This window comes from Harpia harpyja, chromosome W, assembly GCF_026419915.1.
Source record: "Harpia harpyja isolate bHarHar1 chromosome W, bHarHar1 primary haplotype, whole genome shotgun sequence".
In the NCBI taxonomy this organism is placed as follows: domain Eukaryota; kingdom Metazoa; phylum Chordata; class Aves; order Accipitriformes; family Accipitridae; genus Harpia; species Harpia harpyja.
The window spans coordinates 6,685,732-6,710,683 of NC_068968.1; the positions used below are offsets into that span (position 1 = coordinate 6,685,732).

The following is a 24,952-nucleotide window of genomic DNA, read 5'->3' on the forward strand; positions in this document are numbered from 1 at the left end:
ATCCCTGATGCAGCTATAAAACTCAAGAAAGTCCAGAAATAACCTGTCACGCTCTTTTCTATTACCTTGTTCTTACTGTCTCTTCAAAATGACATTGAGAAGAAATTGTTACATTGTTTCCTCTGACAATTTTTTTTTCTGTTTGAACTTAACTGGAAAGATGTTGGTTTTTATAAATAGTATTTATCAAAGGTGAACTGCAACGTTGCTTTTATTTTATTACATTAGTGGCTCTGGAAAACTCTTCCACACGTTCAATTTGAATGTGTGTGTGTAATTCCATTGATTTCAATGGGGATATTTGCATACTTAAAGTTAACATCTTTTATATTTTCAGAATATCGCCTTAAATCCTAAAGCAGTAAATTGCAGAGTTGGCCCTGCAAATCTTACTTATGTATGTGGCTCTACTGACTTTACCAGAAAGATTATGGAGAGTATGAATTGTATGCATAAAGGGGGCAATACTATGTGTTAGTGCTTTTGGGTTTTGAACCACTATCATCACTTACACATTCAGTTACACAGTACTTACTCAATACAGTCCATACTTTTGGGTAAGGGTACAAATCTTTAGTAGGCTGAAATTCTGAGTCTGATCCAAGAACAAGAATAACAAACTATACTGTTGGTCCTGCAGACTATATACTTACATGCATACTTAACTGTTCAGAAGAAAGTACCATAATGAGTAAAGTTAAACAAAAGTACAAGCATTTTGCAAGAACAGGGACTACATTTAGACATAACATTAGACATTCATTTTCATGCTATTTTCCTATCCAGTCCTGACTTTATCATTTGATCTTTTTGATTTATGAAATTGTTATAAGAAAGATGATTGGTTTTGTTGTTGGTGGAGTTTTTTTAACAGAAAGTTAGTGTCGTGGTTTAACCCCAGCCAGCAACTAAACACCACGCAGCCGCTCACTCACTCCCCCCCACCCAGTGGGATGGGGGAGAAAATCAGGAAAAGAAGCAAAACCCGTGGGTTGAGATAAGAACGGTTTAATAGAACAGAAAAAGAAGAAACTAATAATGATAATGATAACACTAATAAAATGACAACAGAAATAATGAAAGGATTGGAATGTACAAATGATGCACAGTGCAATTGCTCACCACCCGCCGACCGACACCCCGCCAGTCCCCGAGCGGCGAATCCCTGCCCCCACTTCCCCGTTCCTATACTAGATGGGACGTCACATGGTATGGAATACCCCGTTGGCCAGTTTGGGTCAGCTGCCCTGGCTGTGTCCTGTGCCAACTTCTTGTGCCCCTCCAGCTTTCTCACTGGCTGGGCATGAGAAGCTGAAAAATCCTTGACATTAGTCTAAACACTACTGAGCAACAACTGAAAACATCAGTGTTATCAACATTCTTCACATACTGAACTCAAAACACAGCACTGTACCAGCTACTAGGAAGACAGTTAACTCTATCCCAGCTGAAACCAGGACAGTTAGTTACAAAGACTAGCAGCAAAAGACTGAGATAAACCTATATATTTCTATGAATTTTGATTACATTTCTGAGATTTGGTTTGATTTTAATTCCTTACAATTATGTTGAGTAAAAAAGAAGAGATTATATTGCCTTGTTTCTTTTGTGATTGCTTTTCATTGTTTTCACTTTTTAATTCCATCCATTTTCACTCTTTCATTGAAACATTCTTGTCTTTTTTTTATTTTTTGCAGCGGTCTTTTTCAGCATACACTGTCCTTCTCTTTCTACAGTACCATATATTGTATCTGTTTTTTTCTCCTGTCCTGATTCTTGTTCTTTCTCCAGAAACTTACTCTTGCTTCACCTTTTAAGACTAGTAGTCCTTTGACTGTTTCCTTATGTTCTCTGCCGTCTCTCACATCCAAACTCTTTCTTCCTGCTGTGCTCAAGTTTTGGGGATCTCCTTAGTCAAAGATATGTCCACATTTGCATTCTTCTGGGCCGGTGTAGTGAGAGATTTCCTGTAAGTGGTTAGGGTAGGGGAGCTGCAGGTGCTACAGTGCTCTCTTCCCTTCTCCAAAATCTGTCCCAAAGATGTGTTCTCCTCCCCACATTAAAGAGGGCAGAGCTGTAAGTCTAGCGGCGACCTAGGAATCATGGTGTCTTCAGTCACCCTGCACATAGCGTGGTGATTTGAGGAGGGATGGCAGCAGTTAAGGATATCCATCATAGTCACTCTTTGAAGTTAGATGTCAACAAGTGTTCTGCTGTTCCTCAGAAAAATATTGGGAATGTCTGCCTTTTTTTCCTCCCTAAGTCTATGTGGAAATGGTCTTATTTTAGAGAGATAATAACTTTCTCTTCTGCTCATCAATTCTCTTTTAACTTTCTTTTAATTATTTTTTTCAGACTTCTTGCTTATCAATAAATCTCTCCCCCTGTTTAAATAACTTCTGATGCCACTGGGCTGGTTCTAAATCAATAATGAATCATTTAGCTCAGCAATATGTGAAGTAAAGTCAGTGAAGGTACATCGAGCATAAATTGGGACCCTGAGCAGAGCTTGACACAGTAGCCCAGAGTCCAGTCTTATGTTATGCTGAGACAAAGTCAACATATTTCAGTTATGTATTAATTTTTATTTTGGCAGGGAAAAGACAAACTTGCAGAGTTGGAATTTGGCAGATGATTTTTGAAACATTTCATTTTGTAAGGTAGTTCTTTCTGATTCATAATATTTATATGTACAAATGTGCAGTTACTGATTTGGGATTTTATACACAATTTTTTTTTTGTAATTTATTTTGTAGCACTTTGCAGTTCATCTTTATGGTATAGGAGTAAGTAGGTTTAACCTTCCAATATTTTAGCATGTACCAACATGGTATTTTGGATTTTATGTAATCATGGAGGTAAATTTAATAAACCACAACTGATTTATGCACCACTGAAATGCATATATTTTTTTATATATATAAAATAGAATATCCTTCTTACATTTTTGTACTATATCTTTTTATATTAGCCATTCAGTGCACTATTACTTAATGCAAATATTCACAGAACCTTATGGATTACAGCACGTGATTTGTTACTAATTATGTCTCAATGCAGATGTTTAATGCTTGATGAAAGAAGACTATGTGTTCCTAAAATGTTTTCTTTTCAGTATGTGGACAGAGCCTCTTAAAGATAAGGGAGCTAAACTTTAACATGGAGATTATAGTACCCACTAGTTCCTGTTTTTCAGCTTGATTGTAAATGGCATTGCTTATAACTGTGGAGATTCTGATCTGCCCAAATAATGTTGGTTTACAAAGGGCTCAGTTAATTAAGAATTCCTGACCTCTCTAAAATAAAGTGAGACTCAAAGCAAGAATCATGCAGGAATCATTAACATGGTAAAAGTTGCTGAGCATCTAGGATTTTATATTAAAAAGCTTTTATATTGTTTCACTGAGCAGTAAAGAAGTCTATAAAATGTTTAAAGGCAGAGGGTTTTTTTTAAGTTTGCCAGACATGAAACTAAAATAAATGCATATTTCTAATGTTCTACTAGAAGGGGTTTATTTATGCTAGAATTTACTTTAAATTCAGGTTTAATATATTCAGAGAACTGAGACAAGCTGTTGAGCAGTTTGACAGGCAGATTAACTTTCAAATGGTTTGTAAAGTTGGAAGCCATTATCAGACAAATAAAAAATGTGTTCTTTCTGAAACCTTTCTAATTCAGCCCTCCTTTTCCTGTTGTATATTTAATATTTGCAATAATTTGAAAATTATTCATGGATTGGGCAGCTAAATATTTTGTTTAGATTCATTTAAAAAAAATACCCTAAAAGCTTACCTGAAGCTTTTTCCTTTCCTTTCTTCTTGTTCCTCACAGTCCTCTGGCTTCTTCTCTTCTTTCAAATTTTCAGTTGATCTGTCTTTCCTTCTCTTCTGTTTTTGATGGAGTTCAATATCCTCTTTCCTGATGTGCTGTAAGCTCTCTTCCCCATAGGGTACAAATGTGCAGGGTCTCCGAATACCCTTTTGAAGGGCTTTGCCATGGTTATGTGATGGCGTAAGGTATTCCAGAGTATAATGTAGGCCCAAATTGTGCCAGATTTAGTCATCTGACCTGTGAAGCAAGCGTTCGTGGATTGTTGGAAGTGCTGAGAACTATAAATACAGCATTATAGGAAGCACAGAGAACATCATTGGTACTATGTATTCCATGTTACACTGCCCATTTCATTGTTCCACTTCAATGGAAATGTGTATGCTGAAACTTTGAAGCTGGCTTCCGTTTGTTCTAGTTCTCTTTTGTGTGTATAAATACAATCTGCTATGAAAATAGAAATAGATTCAGTAATTGGAAGTAAATATAACTATTTTGTTACACAAGCATCTAAATTGTATGTTCAGACTTAGAATCATAGAATCATTTAGGTTGGAAAAGACCTTCAAGATCATCAAGTCCAACCATCAACCATGCCCACTAAACCATGTTCTGGAGTACCCTGTCTACTCGCTTTTTGAATATCTCCAGGGATGGTGACTCAACCACTTCCCTGGGCAGCCTATTCCAATGTGTGACAACCCTCTCAGTAAAGAAATTTTTCCTAATATCCAACCTAAATCTCCCTTGCCTCAACTTGAGGCCATTTCCTCTTGTCCTATCTCCAGCCACCTGACAGAAGAGACCAGCACCCACCTCACTACAACCCCCTTTCAGGTAGTTGTAGAGAGCGATAAGGTCTCCCCTCAGCCTCCTCTTCTCTAGACTAAACAGCCCCAGCTCCCTCAGCTGCTCCTCATAAGACTTGTGCTCCAGGCCCCTCACCAACTTGGTTGCCCTTCTCTGGACATGCTCCAGCAACTCAATGTCTTTCCTGTGAAAACCTCTTGTAGAAGAGGTTTCTGTCTTTTAATGAAACCTCAAGGTTAACTGGAAGACATTCATATTTATACATTAGAAATCATTGTTTCAGAAATTTAGCCATTCATCAAAAAAGATAGATTGAAAGAGTCCAGATTAGGGTATATATTTCTTTGATATGGACATGCAATTTCCTTCTAATTTTAGTAACAGCTGATAGCATCCTTCAGTGATTCTATATATATATTTGCAACTGCAAGGACTCAGTGTGGTGGATAAGCACATGTCCTGGCCTGGAGTAGAGTCACAGGCAATGTTGAGCCAAACTGCTTTCATTTCAAAGAGGGCAATCCCCTGTAGAACCTAGGGGTGGCAACTCACAGCAGTGTTAATGAGCTCAATTTTAAATGAAAGACCCCCCTCATCACATACACATTTTAACTGTAACTTCTTTCCTTGGCTGGAATGACAAGAACTACCATGTAGTCATGGCCGCCTCGTGATGGTTTTGATGGTTTTCCTTTCCTATACATCAGCGTTGGTTTTCCCTTGGGAGTTGAAATAATCTCTTTCCAGGTAAAGAGTCACACTTTATCACTCTTAATCACCATGTTTAAAAAAAAGTGTGAAGTGTCATGTACCTCTTCAAGAGGAAGGGAAAAATTTACCATAACTGCTTTTTCTTCCTAAAGAGGTTGCCAAGTTTCCATTCCCTGTTGCTACATCATACTTCATTGGAATCCAAATATATGTATAAACCTGTTGCTGTTAAAGTAAAATACCCTGAGATCCAAAAAGTTGTTACCTGTTGTTTGGAGGTGATGGCATTGGATATAAGAGCTCATGTTCCTAACTATGGAGCTCTAACATTTTTTGTTCCTGGGTTCTGAACTTTGCCCAAACTGAGGGCAGCTGTAACCACTGATGATTTGTAGATAGCCCACATGATAGCAGTTTGATTAGTGATTAGAGAACAGATACTCATGCCAGGAAATGGCAGCTTTTGGCAGACTGAGCAGAAAGGCTGAGTATCCTCTCATCAGTCTAATTAAAAAGGGTTTGATTGCCTCTAGGAGAGGAGGGGAAATTCAGAAAAATTTCAGAGGTTTTTTTTCCCCCATTTGAAGACACACAGGCCTTGCTTCAGGTGCTATAAGTCAGGCTACTGTAAGATTTAGTTGTTTAATACAGAATATAAATGTAACTTTAACTCACTGTATTCACAAGGAATTCCATCTGCATGTTGCAGGATGCAAAGAGTCTGTGCAGATGCTTGCCTCCCCAGGTTCAGCACAGCGCTGTATTCCCCCATAAAATAAATCAGGGGCCTTTATTCATCTGGGATTTTTGTCAGCACTGCAGTTACTGACATGAGAAATTGCGTGCATGTGTGGTCTTGCTTCAGGACTCTAGTGAGGGCTGCTTGTGTACAACATTAAGTTGTCCCTGAATACTATGTAACTGTTTTTATTTAGCAATCTGAATCTTTCTGTCTTTATTTGCCTACACATTGCAATTGCATGTGCACAACTCTCACAGCCTGATTCTCCCGTGTCTTTCTCCTTGCATTGCATTTATATTTATGCCACGTGACTGTAAAATGCTAACAGATCAATCTGTCCAGTAGTGAATATATCTGCATGAGATGCAAAACCATGAGGAACTCAAAAGCAATAGAGACTGAGAAAGGTATGAGTCAGATCCTTCAACCAATTTAATACTGTATTCATCATTATTTTGCAAGTGATGATGGTTCCTAAATATATATTTTTAATTAAACATTATAAGAAATATCCATGTGCGTAAATATTAGTTACTTTTAGCAATAATTGTTTGGCCATTTGAAATGAAATTGGTGCCAGATAGCATTGCTGGTGATATAAAATGTCAGAAATCTGTTGTAATCTTATTGTTGAAATTAAGTTTATTTTTAAAAATTACATCTGTAATGAGTTTCTATGTTATTCTTTCTTCCCCACAAAAATTTAAATGGATGAGTTAACATTTTACAAACCATTTGTAGCTCAGGACTTATTTTTTGCTTCATTTTGCAAACTGGTTAGATAACTTAGCTATTTTAAGTCATCGTATTTACATTCCATAGGTTTTGCTACCATATCATCAAAACATGGAGGAATTGGCTGGTAAAGTAAGAAGCATTGTTACTGTCTTATCAAACAAAATTCTAAAGCCTCTGGGAGTTGTATTGAAGAACAAAAACATCCAGACCACTCACTCAATGATCCGTATATTTTTTTAAATTAGTTTTTGTACCCACCAAAGGTAACGTGACTGAGCAGAGGGAGCAGCCAGCAAAACCCAAGGACCCCAAAGGCAGTGTGACATCCCCTCCCTGCAGAGCCTGGCACCTCCCTAGGGCTAACGGCTACCTCTGGTTACCTGTGAGGCACTGCCACCATGGCAGAAGCCCAATGAAGCTGTTACACATTGATGCTTCCTGCCATCTCTCTTCTGAGGTGTCTTATCTCTGTGGGCACAGAGCACAATGCTGCAGAGGCACAGATATGGTGGATGGCTTCAGCAGATTTTTGTGATGATGAGCATGCTGCCCTGCCTCCAGATAGTGCTGATTTCCAAGGATACAGGCTTGCTTATTTACCGCTTTCCTGCTTCTTGTTGGGCCTTAAAGAGGAGGAGGGAAGTGAGATACTGCAGGAGAAATTCACTTCTGCTGGCTCCCAGCCCAGTGATAAGCAATGTCTGGCATGCTGGCTTGTCCCCATCACATCCATCCCTCCTCTGCAAGTCCATATGATTGCATGAGTGAAAGGTTGCTAATTTTAATAGCCTCAGCAGCACTGCTATGAAAACCTAGCTAGATAGCTTTTACATCTCTGGTAGAATGCAGCCAATCATACTGTCTTTAATCCTCTCCCTGGCAAAATTCCCACTGATTTCAGTGGGAGTTTTGTCTGAGCATGATCAGAGTCGGAATTTCAGGTTTTGGTCCTATATTAATTTCTCAGCAAGAAAAAGAAATGGATTTTATAGATTTTCAGTTAACCATTAGGACTACCTGACACTCTCACTTTCTATAACATAGTGATACGAATATGGGCAATTACATTTTTGGCATTGTCTCTTGGAAATAGTACAGATTTATTCCTTTTATCCCATTCCTAACATAATTCATATGTAACTATATATTAGAGATACTGCCTTTCAGTGACAGAACTAAGAAGAGCCACAGCAACTCAAGACTTCATTTGTCAAAAAGGATGTCATCATTCTTAATACAAAGACAGGGGTCCTGATTCCAGTGTCATTTAGAGGGATTTTGCACCATTGTGATGTTAATAAATTATTCTCAGTTGACATTAAGATGAAGACAATTAGACTCTTGGTATTGCTGTTTCACGATTTCTGTTCATAGCATTTCATGCTTCATATTTTGTTTCACTTTTTCACCCCATCCCCAAATTTGATTTTATTTGCATTTTTTTATCAACTAGCTAGTTGGAGCTCAGCACGCTATTCTGGCTTTAAAAAAACCAAACCTGAAAAACCTCATCTGATAAAATGAGTAAGCTATAGAAAAATCTTCAGAGAAAATGGGTCCTTTCTAAAGACTGTGAAAATGAAAAACTTTCAATTTATTGAAATTGTAGTATAAATGTGTACATCCCAGAGTAGGGAGTACTAAGTGACTATGTTCCTGCACTGATGTCTGATACCTGGATATTTAGTATGAGTGTGCATGAAGTAAGGGCATGCATTTTTTTGTGCATATGAGAAGTGCATGTCTGCCTTTCACAGTCTAGTCCTTTGCGACCTGTTTGTATGTGACTGTTACAGACTCCAATTTTGAATCCAGTCCAGTGCAGGAGAGGATGGTGGCTGTGTATGGTTTGATTTGTTTTGCAGTCTGAAGACAAGATTGTTTTTGCAGATCAGCTCAGACATACACTAATTAGAAAAGTTCATAGAGTCTTTTACATCAGTCAGTGCTAATGCTCTACATGTGTTCATTAGATTCATATAGAATTACAAAACCGTTATACTCTGCAATATAGTATTTGCCTCTAATGGCCAGGAATGAGGCTGTATTATCAACTTCCTTTAGCAGTTCCTTGTTGAGAGTATTTGATTTCCATGTAAATCTGTTCTGATAAAGTTGTTGCTAAGAAGCAGCCATGACTGATTTTTTTTTGAAAGATGAAGTGACACTCTGAGAACAAATGAGTGTCACCCTAAAATACTTGAGTATAACAAGTACCAATGCTATTTTATGTGAGCGTATAAATTGCAGCGTCACAGGAGGCCATGCTCGGAATTGTGACCTGAATGTACTAGGTGTTGCAAATCCAGGGAGATGTTAGAAAAAGAAAGGGTAGACAAGCCAGAAGTGGTCAAGAGATAAGTTATTAAGGAGAGAGGTAAAACTCTTCAGAAAGGAAGAAGGTAGTAAATGAGCAAAAGGGCCACATCAGAAAAAAAGTCAGCCAAGAATACTTGTTAAAGGTCTAATTAATGTAGAAATTATTTATGAAAATATTTCATACATCATCTTGAAAAAAATGAAACATTGCTTTATTTAGAGCCCTGCAAAATAGAAACAACGATACTTCCAATGTTTTAGCAAAACCTCATTGTAATTTTGTGACTGGTTTCATAATAAATGCATCCATTTTCAAATCTGCTGTAGCAAAACTTCCAGAGCTTGGTTTGTAGTGTGGCTGTCTCCAGGATAGCTAACCTGCCTGGTATGGTGCAAGCAGCGTTCTGTGTAGGGCATTTTCATGCTTGCCATGGAGTCAATTGCAAGGAAAGCTGGCAGAAGACAGGTGGCAGGATGGAATCTCCAGGAGATGAGGCATCATGTGGCAGGGAGGAAGAGGTGGCTGCGAATAGCAGTAGAGGACCAACATCTAGAGGCAAGTCAGCCAACTTGTGGAGCTAATCCTATAGCTTGTGAGTGACACTGCTGGGACATGCTGAAATTTGAAGTGACACCTTTCTGTTCACAGTTGCCCTTTGCTCTGCTGCAGTAATTTTTAGGTCTGCATTTGAAGAGGATTTTGAGTATTTGAGGCTTCACTGCTTTAGGAATAGGCTCGGGAAAGAAGTGTGTTTTTCTGAGGCAATTCTGTATCTTTGATCTGAAGCTATATTGGCAGGGATATTCTTCCAAACAGTCTATCCAGCTCCCTTCCTTCTTCAAAGCTGAGTTGTTTTTAAACAATGTCCCAAAAGATCTAGTTGAGCATAATCCTAAAAAGCTATAACCATGTTAAAGCAAAGTAATTGCTTTTCTTCCCTTTATGATTTCTTATAGATGCAGACAACCACAAAATCCTACAGTTAGTCTGTCACTAAGGCTATTCCATGTTGTAGAACAATGGCAGATGTTTCTCCTGGCTATCACAAGAATTTTTATTGACACATGATTGCTGAGCACCAAGACTTTTCTCAGAAGACCACCTGTTACAGGCCAGTAAGGGTTTCTGGGCAGGGGCTAGGATCTCCATTCTGAGGCCAAAGAGAGATATATAGCTGCTGAGCGCTCTAGGGACAGGGGCTACGGAGAAAGCTGCTGAAATGATTGCTGTGACAGAGACAAAAAAGGAATCAGTTTCACTATTGCTAAGTAATTTAATGTCAATTGTGGAAAAAAATATCAGGCACTAATGCTCTGGAAGGAAAGTAAGTTGCCTCTTGCTTTGTGCTCACTGAAGGCCAGTTTTGGACAGCCTCTCTTCTGTGCTGAAGCTTCCTGCCCTTCCAGCAGCCCTCTTCCAAATGCTGACTGTTGCCTCCCGAGCACATGTGAAATTTAGGTCGTCAAGACTCAAAGCCTGTTTACACAGGAAGATAGTGCGGTGCTTGGCAAGTAGTTGGTGGACTGTTAGTTCACCGGCTTCCCATGTCCTCATTTTCAGGTGTAGGTGAGCCTTGGGATTTTGTTTTCAAAGCCTGTTTTCGAGGCTGGAGAATGCTTGGAGATGAAGAGGAGCCAGGCTGGGACTCAATGCAAGTCCAAGAAATCTTTAGTTGGGCTGCAGGATCATCTAAATAAGAGTTGAGTAAACAGCGATACCACATTTCTGCAGATGTTGTTTATAATTTGAGCATGGTATGTGAGTTGATTGTGTATAATCATTCAATTTTGCTTCTGTGCAGAATGTCATGTTTAAGGTTAGCTAGTGTGGATGTAAATGAAAAATTAATTTGAAGCTATTATGCTGGAATGTTTGTTGAGAGCAAATTGAGAGGTATATTTCAATGTAAGACTTTATAATTCATGCAGTCTTTGTGGACTATAGAAATCCACTCACAGAAAATGAAAAATGATACAAGACTGTGTTATAGTGCTATGTGACTAACACCTCCACTAATAACTATAAACTGTGGATTCATGCATTACTGATGTGCTTCTCTCCTGACTGAACCTATCTTGATACTGAAGCCTGCAGAAGTAACCTGCTAATGCAGTGAAATGTATGTAGTTTAATTATATATATTATATGTTTGTTCAGCTACAGGCCTCATTCAGTTCTGAATAGACATAAATCAACATTTGAAGAGACCAAAGTATCTGCTGTAAGACCCCTCAAGGTCTACCTTTTTGGCATCATGGAAGATTAAGGCTGGAAGGGGACTGTCCTAAGCCTGTGTCAACTATCTTTCCTGACAGACATTTATCTAACTTGGCTTCAAGATCTCCAGAAGTGGAAATTTCTGTACAATTTATGAACAATTCCAGTGCCTGAAGAAGACTTCCTAACATTTCACTTCAGTCTCTCTTCATGCAATTTTATCATTCAACTTTTCATTCCTGTCCAGTGTAGACATGAAATAAATATTGTTCCCTTCCTTATGCAACAGCCTTGAAGGCTGTTGTCATGCACCTCCTCAGACATCTCTTCTTTAGGATAAAATAAATCTCATTTCTTCCAGTTTTTCCTCAGGTCTCTGACCATTCTTATAGCTTTCCATGTCATGTTTTCAGTTGATTTGCTTGGATGGGAGAGTCCTGTAGATAGATAGTGCCTCTGAACTCTAAGAAATAAATCAAGGAGGGTTTAAAGGAAGGAAATAGTTTCATTAGCAAAGGGGTTTTTTTGTTTGTTCTTGTTGGTTTTTTTTAAACAAATGTAAGTTAAATATCAGGGAGAATTTCTCCATGGTCTGCCATATCTACATATCTTCTAACTACGTCTAACCATATCGATCTAAACAGAATTTGCAAAATTGTTCCAGTTGACTACTCCAAGTAGCTTTGCTGTTCTCTCAGATAAAGACTGTCTAAAAAGCATAGGGAAACTTGTGTTGCTTCTGTACACATTGTATTTATCTTCCAGACAACAGAGGAACTCATTCCCAACCCTAGAAATGGGACTGTTAAACCTTGGATTATTTATGAAAAGTGTATAGGGAAGAGATTGTTGAATTAAATAGCTTTAAAAGGAAATGAAAGGCAATGAGGATTTAATTTTGGCTGAATTATTCTTTTTTGCTTGATGCCAACAAGTGCATTCCATCTGATCTTTATTCTTATTGCTGTGGTTTTTTTCACTGTAATATTTTTGAAGGTGTCATGGTTTCAGCCCAGCCAGTAACAAAGGACCACGCAGCCGCTCGCTCACTCCTCCGGTGGGATGGGGAGGAGAATCAGAAAGGAGAAAAGAAAAAAAAAAAACACAAAAAAAAACCCGGAACCTCGAGGGTTGAGATAAGGACAATTTACTGGGACAACACAAAAAGAGAAGTTACAACAACAACAACGGTACTAATAAAAGAACATACAAAACGAGTGATGCACAGTGCAACTGCTCACCACCCAGAACCCGACTCTCCACCACTTCCCCCACCAAAAGCCAAGAGAGCTCCCCCCAGCCCGCTCCCCATTTATATACTGAGCATGATGTCACATAGTATGGAATAGCTCCTTGGCTAGTTCAGGTCAGCTGTCCTGGCTGTGCCCCCTCCCAGGTTCCTGTGAAAATTAACTCTATCCCAGCTGAACCCAGGACAGAAGGATTGTCTTTTTATCCACATTTCCTAGATATCCAAACATGCAGGTGGCTATAATGAATGGTCTTGGTGATGTATATTAAAAAAGATAAATCATTATTTCTTTCCTTCTTTCTTTAAAATGTTCTGCTTCCCTGTATCCTTACTTCTCTGGCTCACATATTTTTATTGATTAATGCACCACATCCCTGCTAGATTTTTGTCTCAGAGCTGTTTCATTTTACTACCAATAATGAGAGGCCATAAATTCATCATTCTTTATGACAGGACACATCATCTGAGCAGCAGACAGTGAAAATGTGTCCATGAAGCAGCAGGCAACTTTATAGCCACCATTAATCCGGTAGCTGGAAGAGGGATATAAGTCAAGGGGCTCAGTGGTTTGGCAGCAGGGGCTGGCAGTCCCTCCCAATTCCTAGTTGTGACTGACAAAGACCCTGCCTGCATCACTGGGCAAATCAGCAAGCCATGCAGAACTCTTTTTGCTGCCTCCAAACCAGGAATAATAGTAGTATGTATTTCATGGAGGACAAACTGTGAGGATTTATTGGTTATGGTGCTTAAGACTTTGAAGATATGTATCAGATTGTGGTTGTGATATCTGTTATACAAATGCCTCCTGTTCTGCCTGAAAGTAGAAGGAAATCAGTAACCTTTGTACCACAGGCTAAGGCTTCCCTGATGACATCCCTGGAGAGTATGTCATGGAGCAGAGATGGAGGAGAATGGGCTGCTCAACTTCGGTCCTGAACAATCAATACTGAGATGATAACCAACATGCATAAGAGACTTCACCAATTTTCCTAGAGGGCTTTTCTGTCCTGTGAAGTAGGTTTCTTGGGTGAACTGCCATGCCAGTCTGTCCCAGACCTACTGACCTGCACATCTGTCCTTGCATCCTGTAGATCTCATGGCTTTCAGTGAGCAACTTAGAATCATAGAATGGTTAGGATTGGAAGGGATCTTTAAAGATCATCTAGTCCAACCCCCCTGCCATGGGCAGGGACATCTTTCACTAGACCAGGTTGCTCAAAGCCCTGTCCAACCTTGAACACTTCCAATGATGGGGCATCCACAACTTCTCTGGGCAACCTGTTCCAGTGTCTCACCACCCTCATCGTAAAAAATTTTCTTCCTTATGTCCAATCTAAATCTATCGTCTTTCAGTTTAAAACGATTGCCCCTTGTCCTGTCACTACAGGCCTTGGTAAAAAGTGTCTCTCCATCTTTCTTAGAAGCCCCCTTTAAGTATTGAAAGGCTGCAATAAGATCTCCCCGGAGTCTTCTCTTCTCCAGGCCAAACAACCCCAACTCTCTCAGCCTTTCCTCATGGGAGAGGTGTTCCATCCCTTTGATCATTTTTGTGGCCCTCCTCTGGACTCGCTCTAACAGGTCCATGTCTTTTCTGTGCTGAGGACTCCAAAGCTGGATGCAGTGCTCCAGGTGGGGTCTCCTGAGAGCAGAGTAGAGGGGGAGAATCACCTCCCTTGACCTGCTGGCCATGCTTCTTTTTATACAGCCCAGGATATGTTTGGCTTTCTGGGTTGCAAGCACACATTGCTGGTTCATGTCCAATTTTTCATCCAGCAGTATCCCCAAGTCCTTCTCTGCAGGGCTATTCTTAATCAATTCCTCCCCCAGTCTATATTGATATTGGAGATGATTGCCCCAACCCAGGTTCAGGCCCTTGCACTTGGCCTTGTTGAACTTCATGAGATTCGCATGGGCCCACCTCTCCAGCCTGTCAAGGTCCCTCCGGATGGCATCCTTTCATCCAGTGAATCAACTGTACCACTCGATGTCATTTACAAAGCTGCTGAGGGTGCACTCAATCCACTATCTATGTCACTGATATCACTCCATCAGAGAAGGCCACTGGATTAGTCAGGCATGATTTGCCCTTATTGAAGCCCTGTTAGCTGTCTCTAATCACCTCCCTGTCTTTCATATGTTTTGACTTATCTTCCAGGAGGGTCTGTTCCATGATTTCACCAGGAATGGAGGTGAGGCTGACTGGTTGGTAGTTCCCAGGGTCCTCCTTTTTAAAAATGGGTGGGATATTTCCCTTTTCTCCAGTCACTGGGGACTTTGCCTGACTGCCATGGCTTTTCAAATATGATGGAGAATGGCTTAGCGCCTACATCAGCCAATTCCCTCAGGTCCCTGGGATGCATACCATCAGGTCCCATGGACTTGTGTATGTTCAGGTTCTTCAGGTGGTCTCGAACCTGAGCTACTCTCACGATGGGAGGGACTTCATTCCCCCAGTACCTGCCTTGAGATTTGGGGACTCGAGAAATGTGGGAAGAGCAATTGCCATTGAAAACCGAGGCAAAAAAATTGTTGAGTACCTCAGCCTTTTTCATGTTGATTAGTTTTAGTTCTCCTGTCTTTTTTATCAGGGGATAGTACATTTTCTTTAATCGTGCTTTTTTTTTCAACATACCTGTAGAAGCCCTTCTTATTATTCTTCTCATCCCTTGCCATATTCAGCTACAACTGCACCTTAGCTTTCCTGATCCTATCCCTACACATCCGGGCAGCGTCCCTATATATTTCCTAGGATACACATCCCTGGTTCCACTGCCTGTGCATTTCCTTCTTACACTGTACTTTGAGCAGGAGGTCTCTTGCCTTCCTTGCTTGATTTCTTACACATGAGAATTGAGAGCTCTTCTGCTCTAAGAAAAATGCCCTTAAAGAGCTGCCAGCTCTATTCAGCTCCTTTGTCCCTGAGGGCAGCTTCCCAGGGGGTCCCATCCCCTAATTCCTTAAACAACAACAAGTTTGCTCTCCTAAAATTCAGGGTCTTGACTTTACTCTACACCTGGCCCACATCCCTCAAGACTGTGAATTCCACCAGGGCATCATCACTGCAGCCCTGGCTGCCACCAATCTTGACCACTCTAATTAGTTAATCTGTGTTGGCAAACAACAGGTCCAGTAATGCTTCTCCTCTGGTTGGGCTGTCTATCACCTGGATTAAGAAATTATCCTCAATGCACTCCAAGAGTCTCCTGGACTGCTTATGGCTTGCTGTGCTACTTTTCCAGCAGATATCAAGGTGATTGAAGTCCTCCAGCAGGATCAGGGCCTGCAAGCGTGATGCTTCCTGTAGTTGAAGTAAAAATGCTTCATCAACAGGCTCCCCTTGATAGGGAGGCCTGTAGTAAACACCAATGACGAGGGTTCTTTTGTTGGCGTGGCCCCTAATTTTTACCCATAAGCTCTCAACCTGTTCATCGCTGTTTTTCAAAGACAGCTCTGTGTGGTCAATCCATTCTTTAACATAGAGGGCAACCACCCCCCCCCGACCCTCCTTCCTTGCCTGTCCCTTCTGAACAGTTTATAGCCATTGATTGCAGTGCTCCAGTCATGTGATTTGTCCCCCCACATTTCAGTGATAGGAATTGGGTCATAGCTTTCTAGTTGCACAGTGGCTTCCAGCTCCTCCTGTTTGTTACCCATGCTGCGTGGGTTGGTATAGAGACACTTCAGTTGGGCTGTCGACCTTGTCACCTTTTTAGAGGTACAAGCCTTAATTCCTCTGAGGCATTTCACATGTGTTTCCCTGTTGGTTCCTAATACATCAGCATCCCCTGGCTCTTCTCTGTTGCTCAAAACTCAAGCCCCTTCCCCCCCTAAATCTAGTTTAAAGCTCTCCTTATAATTCTGGCCAGCTTGTTGGCAAAGTCCCTCTTGCTCCACTTGATCAGGTGAATCCCATCAGCTCCCAACAGACCTGGCTTTATGAAGGGCTCCCTTTGGGAATCCTTGGGAGTTTTCCATAGTCAGAAACCTCCCTTGCAGATATTATGACTTCTGGAATGCTCTAGGCTTGTGCGTAAAGGGACATGTGAAGGAGTGACATAATACAAGCTTAAATAAGCACTGGTGGGTGCAGATCAGTTAAATACATTCATGATACCTGTCAGAAGACATGAAATTATTTATCCTCTAAACACCCAAGCCTGGCAAATCTCAGTTTTCTGAGTCACAAACTTAACATCTACAATGTAGTTTTTGGCTCAGTGTGTTGCACATTAGGCACTGGGATAGAAGGCCATGCATTGTTTGAGCTGTGAAGAGCATTGTGTTTCAGCAGGATAGACTTGGGCATAATATTGCTTGGGGTGATCTTATTCTTGTGTTTTTTTCATCACCAATGATGGTATATATTAACTCCATAATACTTGTTTGGCAACTGAGTGTGGCAGTGAATATTGAGATGATAGCACTAAGGCTAACACCAATGGCTGTGTTCTCAGGAGCTGGCAGGGATGGGGATATGAGATGAGGGGTTGGTTGGAAGGTGGAGGGAGGTAAGAAATGCTATTGCTCCACAGAGCCAAACTTCTGGGGAAGCATAGTAGCACCATGCCTTGAGCTTTCTCACATTAAAAGCATCAACAGCTGCAAAGCAAAGAGCATCACTTTAATAAGCTCACTCTGAATGAATTTGCAGAAGAATCTGAAATTTCTTTGAACAGGTCCACCACCTGAAGAGAGACTAGACAGGTTTGTCTTTGGGAAGCTTATTCAGCTAGCTTTGAATTTTTTTTTTCTGTTGTGTTCTATGTATGCCTTTTAATTCAATGCCCTGTATTCAGCATGCAGCATTTAAGAGACCAATAATATAAAATAATGTTGGTACAATTGCTTTTTATTAGTCTGGGCTGTCTTATTCAGTCTTAATAATATGCAATTGCATAAACATTATTTAATATCACAGTTGCCTATAGTTGTTGAATTTAGGAATGTAAAAGAGCATTCAAAATAAAGCTTGTAGCATCTCAGTCAGAAAAAAGTGTGCCAAGCCATGACTGATGAGTTGTCTTCTAGAGGAAGTGGAAGATAAGCAGGGATTCAAGAGCTGAGCTAAAAAGATGTATATTCTGTTAAGAAACTTGGATCTTAGCTTGATAACAAGAAAGTTTGAGTCTCTGTTCTTGATGAAGTATAAAACTTGCCTTTTAATCATGCAGAAAAAAGAATTTCTTGGAATCTACAGCAAATACGTGAGTCTCATGGGGAAAGAAGTCTTGCGTAAGTGCTTTTTGAGAACAAGGTATTTAACTAGTGAAAAAATACATCCATCCCAAAAGGAAAAAGAGAGAAGATTCAGTATGGGCTCAAAATCCAACAGAGCTGATGCTGACTGGTGATATGCACTCACTGTCCTGCTTTTGACTGATAGTAACTTCAAGGATAATTCAAGTGATGTGTGATGCACAAAAATGTGTGGCGAGGGGGATGTGTGATATGGTGGCCTCCAAGAAATCTTTTTATAGTTCAGAGAGTAAATGCATATACAGTAGATTGCTTATATCGTCAGCACATTAGGTTGAGGGAGAAGTAGATGGATACAGTGATTGTGACCATCTAAACTAAAGTCTGGGAATATGTGCTAGCAATGCCATGCCAAGTGCAAACCAGAACCATATGTTCTTTCTGATTCTGCAAGCCTTTTTTTTGCCTGAGACTGCTTAGGTGAGTGTGGTGAATTGACCCTGGCCAGCAGCCAAGTACCCACATAGCTGCTATGAGTTCCTATTGATTATCCTGCTTTACTGTCCTAGAAATGTGTAATGGACACTTTTCCATGCCATTGCTGTATGCATGGTAGAAGCAAATGATGACAAAAGAGCTCCTCCTCCTGTGAAGCAGAGAACAGCAAGGATGAAAGACTTAGAGGAGTGCCTCTAATTGCATAGCCAAGAAAATTCACCCATTTGCTGTAAAGGAAGGGATATGACCCTCATACTAAAGCTGTATTAGTATAAAAAGACTGCATCATTTCCAAGAAAAAGTGTATTTGTTTGCTTGCTTTTTGGTGCCATTAGCTTGACATTCAGAAAGTTGGAGACCTAAGGACAATCTCTAGAAAAAATGAACAAGTTTTTTCATGTGTTTGCACTCTATTTCTACTGCACACAAACTCACATGCACTTGAAAAATGTGTTTTGTGTGCCATCTGAAGGACCAACAGTTTGTTAGGCTCTGCACTTTGGAAAAATCTTCACCAAAAACATAATCCTGGTAGCTTTCCTAGTAGAATCAGTCTTTTGAGGATTTGGGTGATCAGTAAGGACAAAACCAGCCTTGGTATTAGTATTCCATTTGATAAATTGCAGAGATCTAGGCTTCACTTACATTTGTCAACAGTGACTTTCCAGTGAAGTACAAGGCATTTGAAAAATTACTTCTATTGTTTCAAGCCAGTGGAAGAAGTACTTTTTCAAACAATGAGATTTCCCTCATGCACCATTAAACCAATTAGGGAGAAAGAAAGCAGGATAGGAGTGGGAGTATGCTTGAGCCTCTAAATAGCCACATGCCAAATTATTTATGTTTTATTCCTGTAAGCCATGCTATGTAATGATAAAGTGCTTTTGTTATAATACTGTGAACCACAAAACTGTAAGAGAGTCTAAGTTTCTTTTCTTTAAAGCTGCCCTTTCTTGGCTGATGTGTCTGGGCCTGTCCTGGTTCTTATCTTGTTCCTCAATTGTGTATGTGTGGTATATCCTCCCCATCTTTTCTTCTGCCCTCCATGAAGCATCCACAAGATTTGCTGTTGGTCTCCATCCTCTCTCCCTCTGCATCCCCTAACTTTCCTGCAAACACAGATGCCATCTATGTGCAGGTGATACTCAGATCCCCATCTTGCCTCTGCATTGTCCTCTTCTGTTCAACCTAAAACCTCTCTGGGGCTCCAAAGGAGTGGCTGTTGACTCAGAGTAAACACAGCTTTTTGTCTTCCCCAAAGTCCTCTCTGCTGCTCCCTTCTTTGATTGCTGTGAACACTGCTGTCGCCCTGCCTGTCACTTTTGCCTGCAGGACAAACACAGGTGTCCTCTGAGGATGCCATTCATAACTCATTTATAAGGTTTTAGCTCCATGGTGCTTTCATTAAAAATACAAAGTACAAACTGAGAAAAAAATAAAAATTGTCACTAAGTTACTGAACCTCTCCTTCTGGAAGGTCACTAGACTTGGGTATTGATGGGGCCTCATAAGGCAGAGAAATGTTCCCCTAGGCTGGACAAGCCCCTGTGAAATGACCCCAGATCTCTCAGTGGGGCGGGAAGAGTGTTTTCCACTGCTCTTCTGAGCATGTGCCTTGCACCTACTGCAACTGTGCAAATTGTCCTCTGGATTTTGCCTCTCAGCCATTTTGTCCTTCAGGAATCATACAGCTTCCCACATTAGGATGAGCTCATCTCCTCCATGTCTGTTGTCATGTTATAATGCCACCTCAAATGGAACGCAGATGTTTGCCAGCTTTGTGGGAAAAGGAATTATTGCAGTGTGTTCAGAGTAGGGCATAAGGTAAAAAAGTTAATGTGTGTATTTCATAGCATATTTCTGAGAATGATAGGAGTTCATCAAATTTGATGGAGGATGGAGGACGGAGGACAAACTGGTCAAAAAAAGAAAAAAAAAATTGTCTGAGGGAGGGAAAATGTTCTGAGTTACAGGAGTATCTTTGTTCCTAACTCTAGGTCCTTCTTCAGTTATCAGCAATGATGATGATTCAGCAAGTCCCCTCCATCACATCTCAAATGGCAGTAACACTCCATCTTCTTCTGAGGGGGGTCCTGATACAGTAATCATTGGGATGACAAAGATTCCCATAATCGAAAATCCCCAGTACTTTGGAATTGCCAAAAGTCAGCTCAAGCCAGACAACTGTAAGTACAAATGCCTATATGTAGTTCAGTCATTCTTTTTTTTTTTTTTGGTGCAAGTGCTGGGGCTCCTTAGCAGTGCTAATAGAAAAATGGTGTAAATTCCTGGGAGTAGAAGGGTGGAGTTAAAATGTATGCAATTTGTTAAGGAGTACTTTGGTACATGGGATGAACTGCTTTATATCTGTCAAAGCCAAATTCAGCCCTTGTGATGAATCAATGAACTCAGCAGTGTTAGGCTCAAAGCTCAATCTGTATTCCATCAAAGTCACCGGTAGTCTTTCCACTAATTTCAGTGGTCTTTGGCCAGTCCTGTGCACCTAATGTATTCTTGGGATAAAACACATCCTGGGTCAGAAGTCAATATTTGCATTTGTGGATAAAACAGTGTTGATAACACACCAGTGTTTTGGCTATTGCTGAACAGTGCTTGCACAGTGTCAAGGCTTTCTTTTCCTTTCCCCCCTCCCCCAGCGAGTAGGCTGGAGGTGGACAAGAGGTTGGGAGGGGATTTAGCCAGGACAGCTGACCCAAATTGACCAAAGGGATATTTCATACCATATGACATTATGCTCAGCAATAAAAGCTCAATGAAAGGAGGAAGAAGGGAAGATGTTTGTGGTTATGGTGTTTGTCTTCTCAAGCAACTGCTATGCATGCTGAGGCCCTGCTTCCCAGGAAGTGGCTAAATATCTACCTGCTGATGGGAAGTAGTGAATGAATTCCTCTTTTTGCTTTGCTTGCACACACAGCTTTTGCTTTCCCTTTTAAATTGTCATTATCTCGATCCATGAATCTTCTTGCCTTCCTTCTATTTTCTCCCTGTCCCAGGAGTGAGCAAGAGGCTGTTGGCTGGGTTTAATGCACCACAATATGAAATGCTGATTTTTGAAGCAGCAATCAACACTGCAGCAAATAACTGAAAAAATATCTAAAGAATGTTGTAATTAATAGTAACTGCACTAGTTACTATGTTTCACTTGTACATTAAGGTCTTTAAATGTTTCAGAGAAGGTTCTTTCTACCTCTTTATGCTGTGAACTTGTACATACATTTCTGAAGTGCTGTTGGAAGCCTGATCTGTTTCTCTGAGAAGTCATTGTAAAGATTGCCAGTGCAGTTGGTGAGCATTGGATGTGCAACTAAGTAATATCCATATCCTGACTGATTTAGCTTCACAGCACAAACGATAGTTTAAGGGCATATGATCTAGGTCAGAAACCTTTGCCTCTAGCTTTGCATAGCTTAAATACTATAATAGGCACCTGCCTTGATCTGTGCATGGGTATGTGCATGCATATGTATGTGCAGGACTTCAAAGGGTGTAAAGACTGATGCCAGGCTACCTATTTGTCTTGTGAACATTACACAGTAATCCACAGCTTGATATTTGCACTAAGCACAATCCACAAAGATCTTCCTGCAGTGCAACAGGAGGCATTTTCCTGCATTTTTATTATATATTCCTGATGTTCTCTCTTACCATAATTTTGTTGTGTGGCACTATTTTGTAATTAGAAATAACCCATAATCTCTTCTACCAGAGGGCATTTGAATAATCTGGCATAGCATAAGCAATGAAATGCATTAAATAGTCACCAAATTGCTGATACTTGATCAGGACAAGAAAGATGTTATATAGATGCATTAATTCCTGTGAAAAACAGAAGCCACTAGGGAATCACAAATGGGCAACATGTCCACTAGAGCTCTCTAATGTTATATAAAAGGACATGCTTTTAAATGAGGCTCCTGTACCTCCACTCCCAGCTGCATTGAACATTATAAACAAACAAATATCAGTGATTACACAGTATTTCACTTTCAGCAATAATGCTGGAGCAACATATATGGTGTTCTGTGAAAAAACCAGCCCCCCAAACTGTACCAAACACAGAATTCTCTCACATTTAGTAAGCTGCATATTAAGTACAGAAGCATTAACTCACAGCTGACTAGTGCTAACTAGGTCCTGATCCTGAAAATACATAAGTCTGTGTTTGGTTTTGTGTGCTGCAATGAACCCACATGGTGTCAGGGAAACTAATCACAGTACATGAAGTTCAGCTTGTGCATAAATGTTTGCAGGATGTGGGCTTGAGACTTTGCTATGGTGCTCCTGGGAGATGTGCAGAGCTGACGCTCTGCATTCTGCTACATTGCCATGGTGGTCCAAATCTTTGTGAGAATCAGGTAAACAGCAGTAGTATATAAACTGAGTCAGATATCTTCTACCACACTGAGCATCTGTCCAATAAAGAGGGACATTTAAATTGTCTAGGACAAAAAAGGTCTTCCCATAAATAATTTCACATGCGCTCTTTCTCTCTCAGATCTCTCCCCAGATATCTGTTTCTGAATAGAGTGTTTCAGGCTCCATTGCAAAGTATTGGAATTGCATGTGTTTAAAAAAATAAAAAAAATTTATTGCAATCAATTTCATTTGAAATTCCATCAGTGTATCAATAAATCAGTACTTTTCACAGAGTCACAGAATGGTTGAGGTTGGAAGGGACCTCTGGAGGTCATCTGGTCCAACACCCCTGCTCAAGCAGGGCCACCTAGAGACAATTGCCCAGGAACATGTCCAGGCGGCTTTTGAATATCTCCAAGGAGGGAGACTCCACAAGCTCTCTGGGCAACACATTCCAGAGTTCAGTCACCCTCACAGTAAAAAAGTGTTTCCTTATGTTCAGACAGAACCTCCTGTGTTTCACTTTGTGCCCATTGCCTCTTGTCCTGTCACTGGGCACCACTGAAAAGAGCCTGCCTGCCTCTTCTTTGCACCCTCCCTTCAGGTATTTATATACATTGATAAGGTATTCCCCCTCCCCCCCCCCAGCCTTCTCTTATCTAGGCCTAATGCAGCCCCAGATACCATTAGCCACCTTTGTGGCAAGGGCACAGTGCTGGCCCATGTTCAACTTGGTGCCCACCAGGACCCCCAGGGCCTTTTCTGCAAAGCTGCTTTCCAGCTGGGTGGCCCCCACCATGTAATGGTGCATGGGGTTGTTCCTCCCCTCCCCAGGTGCAGGACTCTACATTTCTCCTTGTTGAACTTCACGAAGTTCCTGTCAGCCAACTTCAGCCTGTCAAGGTCCCTCTGGATGGCAGTACAACCCTCTGGCATACCATCCACTCCTCACAGTTCGGTGTCATCAGCAAACTTGCTGAGGGTACACGCTGCCCCATCATCCAGATCAGTAGTGAAGATGTTAAACAAGACTGGACCCAATATTAACCCCTGGGGTACACTGCTAGCTACTGGCCTCCAACTAGACTTTGTGCCACTGATCACCACCCTCTAGGCCCAGCTGTTCAGCCAGCTGTTGATCTACCTCACTGTCTGCTTATCCAGCCCATATACATCAACAGCTTCTCCATGAGGATCTAATGGGAGACGGTGACAAAAGCCTTCCTGAAGTCAAGGCAGGCAATATCCAATGCTCTCCCCTCATCTACAGGGGCAGTCATTTCATCACAGAAGGTTTTCAAGTTGGTCAAGCATGACTTCCCCTTGGTGAATCCATGCTGACTACTCCTGATGACCTTCTTGTCCTTCATGTACCTGGAAATGGTTTCCTCCTTGGCCTTCTTGAAGACAGGTGTAACATTTGCTTTCCTCCAGTCCTCAGGCATTTCTCCCAGTCACCATGATCAATAAAAGATTATCAAGAGTGGCCTTGCAATGACATCAGCCAGCTCCTTCAGCAGTTGTGGGTGCATCTCATCAGGGCCCATGGACTTCTGTACATCCAGTTTGCTTAAGTATTCCCTGACCTCATCCTGTTCCACCAAGGGTACATCTTCCTTGCTCCACCAAGGGGCCTGGGATTCCTGAAGGACAGTCTTGCTAGTAAAGACTGAGGCAAAGAAGGCATTCCGTACCTCAGCCTTTTCTATGTCCTGTATAACCAATGTCCCCTGTCTTGTTGAGTAACGGGCCCACATCTTCCCTGGTCTTCCTTTTGTCACCTATATACTTAAAGAAGATCTTCTTGTTGTCTTTGACATCCCTGGCCAGATTCAATTCCATTTGGGCTTTAGCTTTCCTAACTTCATCCCTGGATGCTTGGACAATGTCTGTATTCCTCCCAGGTTACCTGTCCCTACTTCCATCCTCTGTATGCTTCCTTTTTCTGTTTGAGTTTGGCCAGGAGCTCCTTCTTCATCCATGCAGGTCTTCTGGCTTTTTTGCCTGACTTCTTATTCATTGGGATGGACCTCTCTTGGGCTTGGAGGAGGTGATCCTTGAATATTAACCATTTTTCTTGGGCCCCTCTTCCCTCCAGGGCCTTATCCGATGAGACTCTTCCAAGAAGAACTTTGAAGAGTCCAAAGTCTGTTCTCCTGAGGTCCTTGTGAGCCTGCTTTTCACCCTCCTCCCTGCCCTCAGGATCCTCAACTCCACCATCTCATGGTCCCTGCAGCCAAGGCTGCCCTTGACCTTCACATT

At 41.1% G+C, this 24,952-nt stretch overlaps 1 protein-coding gene across 1 annotated transcript in view; it reads left to right on the top strand.

The window, feature by feature from the left end:
* Positions 1 to 24,826, top strand: part of LOC128136036 (BDNF/NT-3 growth factors receptor-like) — a 136,400-nt gene extending 111,574 nt beyond the window's left edge. Inside the window, exons 12-13 of the mRNA XM_052775128.1 lie at positions 20,311 to 20,499; positions 24,789 to 24,826. Coding sequence (XP_052631088.1) covers positions 20,311 to 20,499; positions 24,789 to 24,826 — 227 coding nt within the window. The remainder of the gene's footprint in view (positions 1 to 20,310; positions 20,500 to 24,788) is intronic.
* Positions 24,827 to 24,952: the final 126 nt, after the last annotated feature.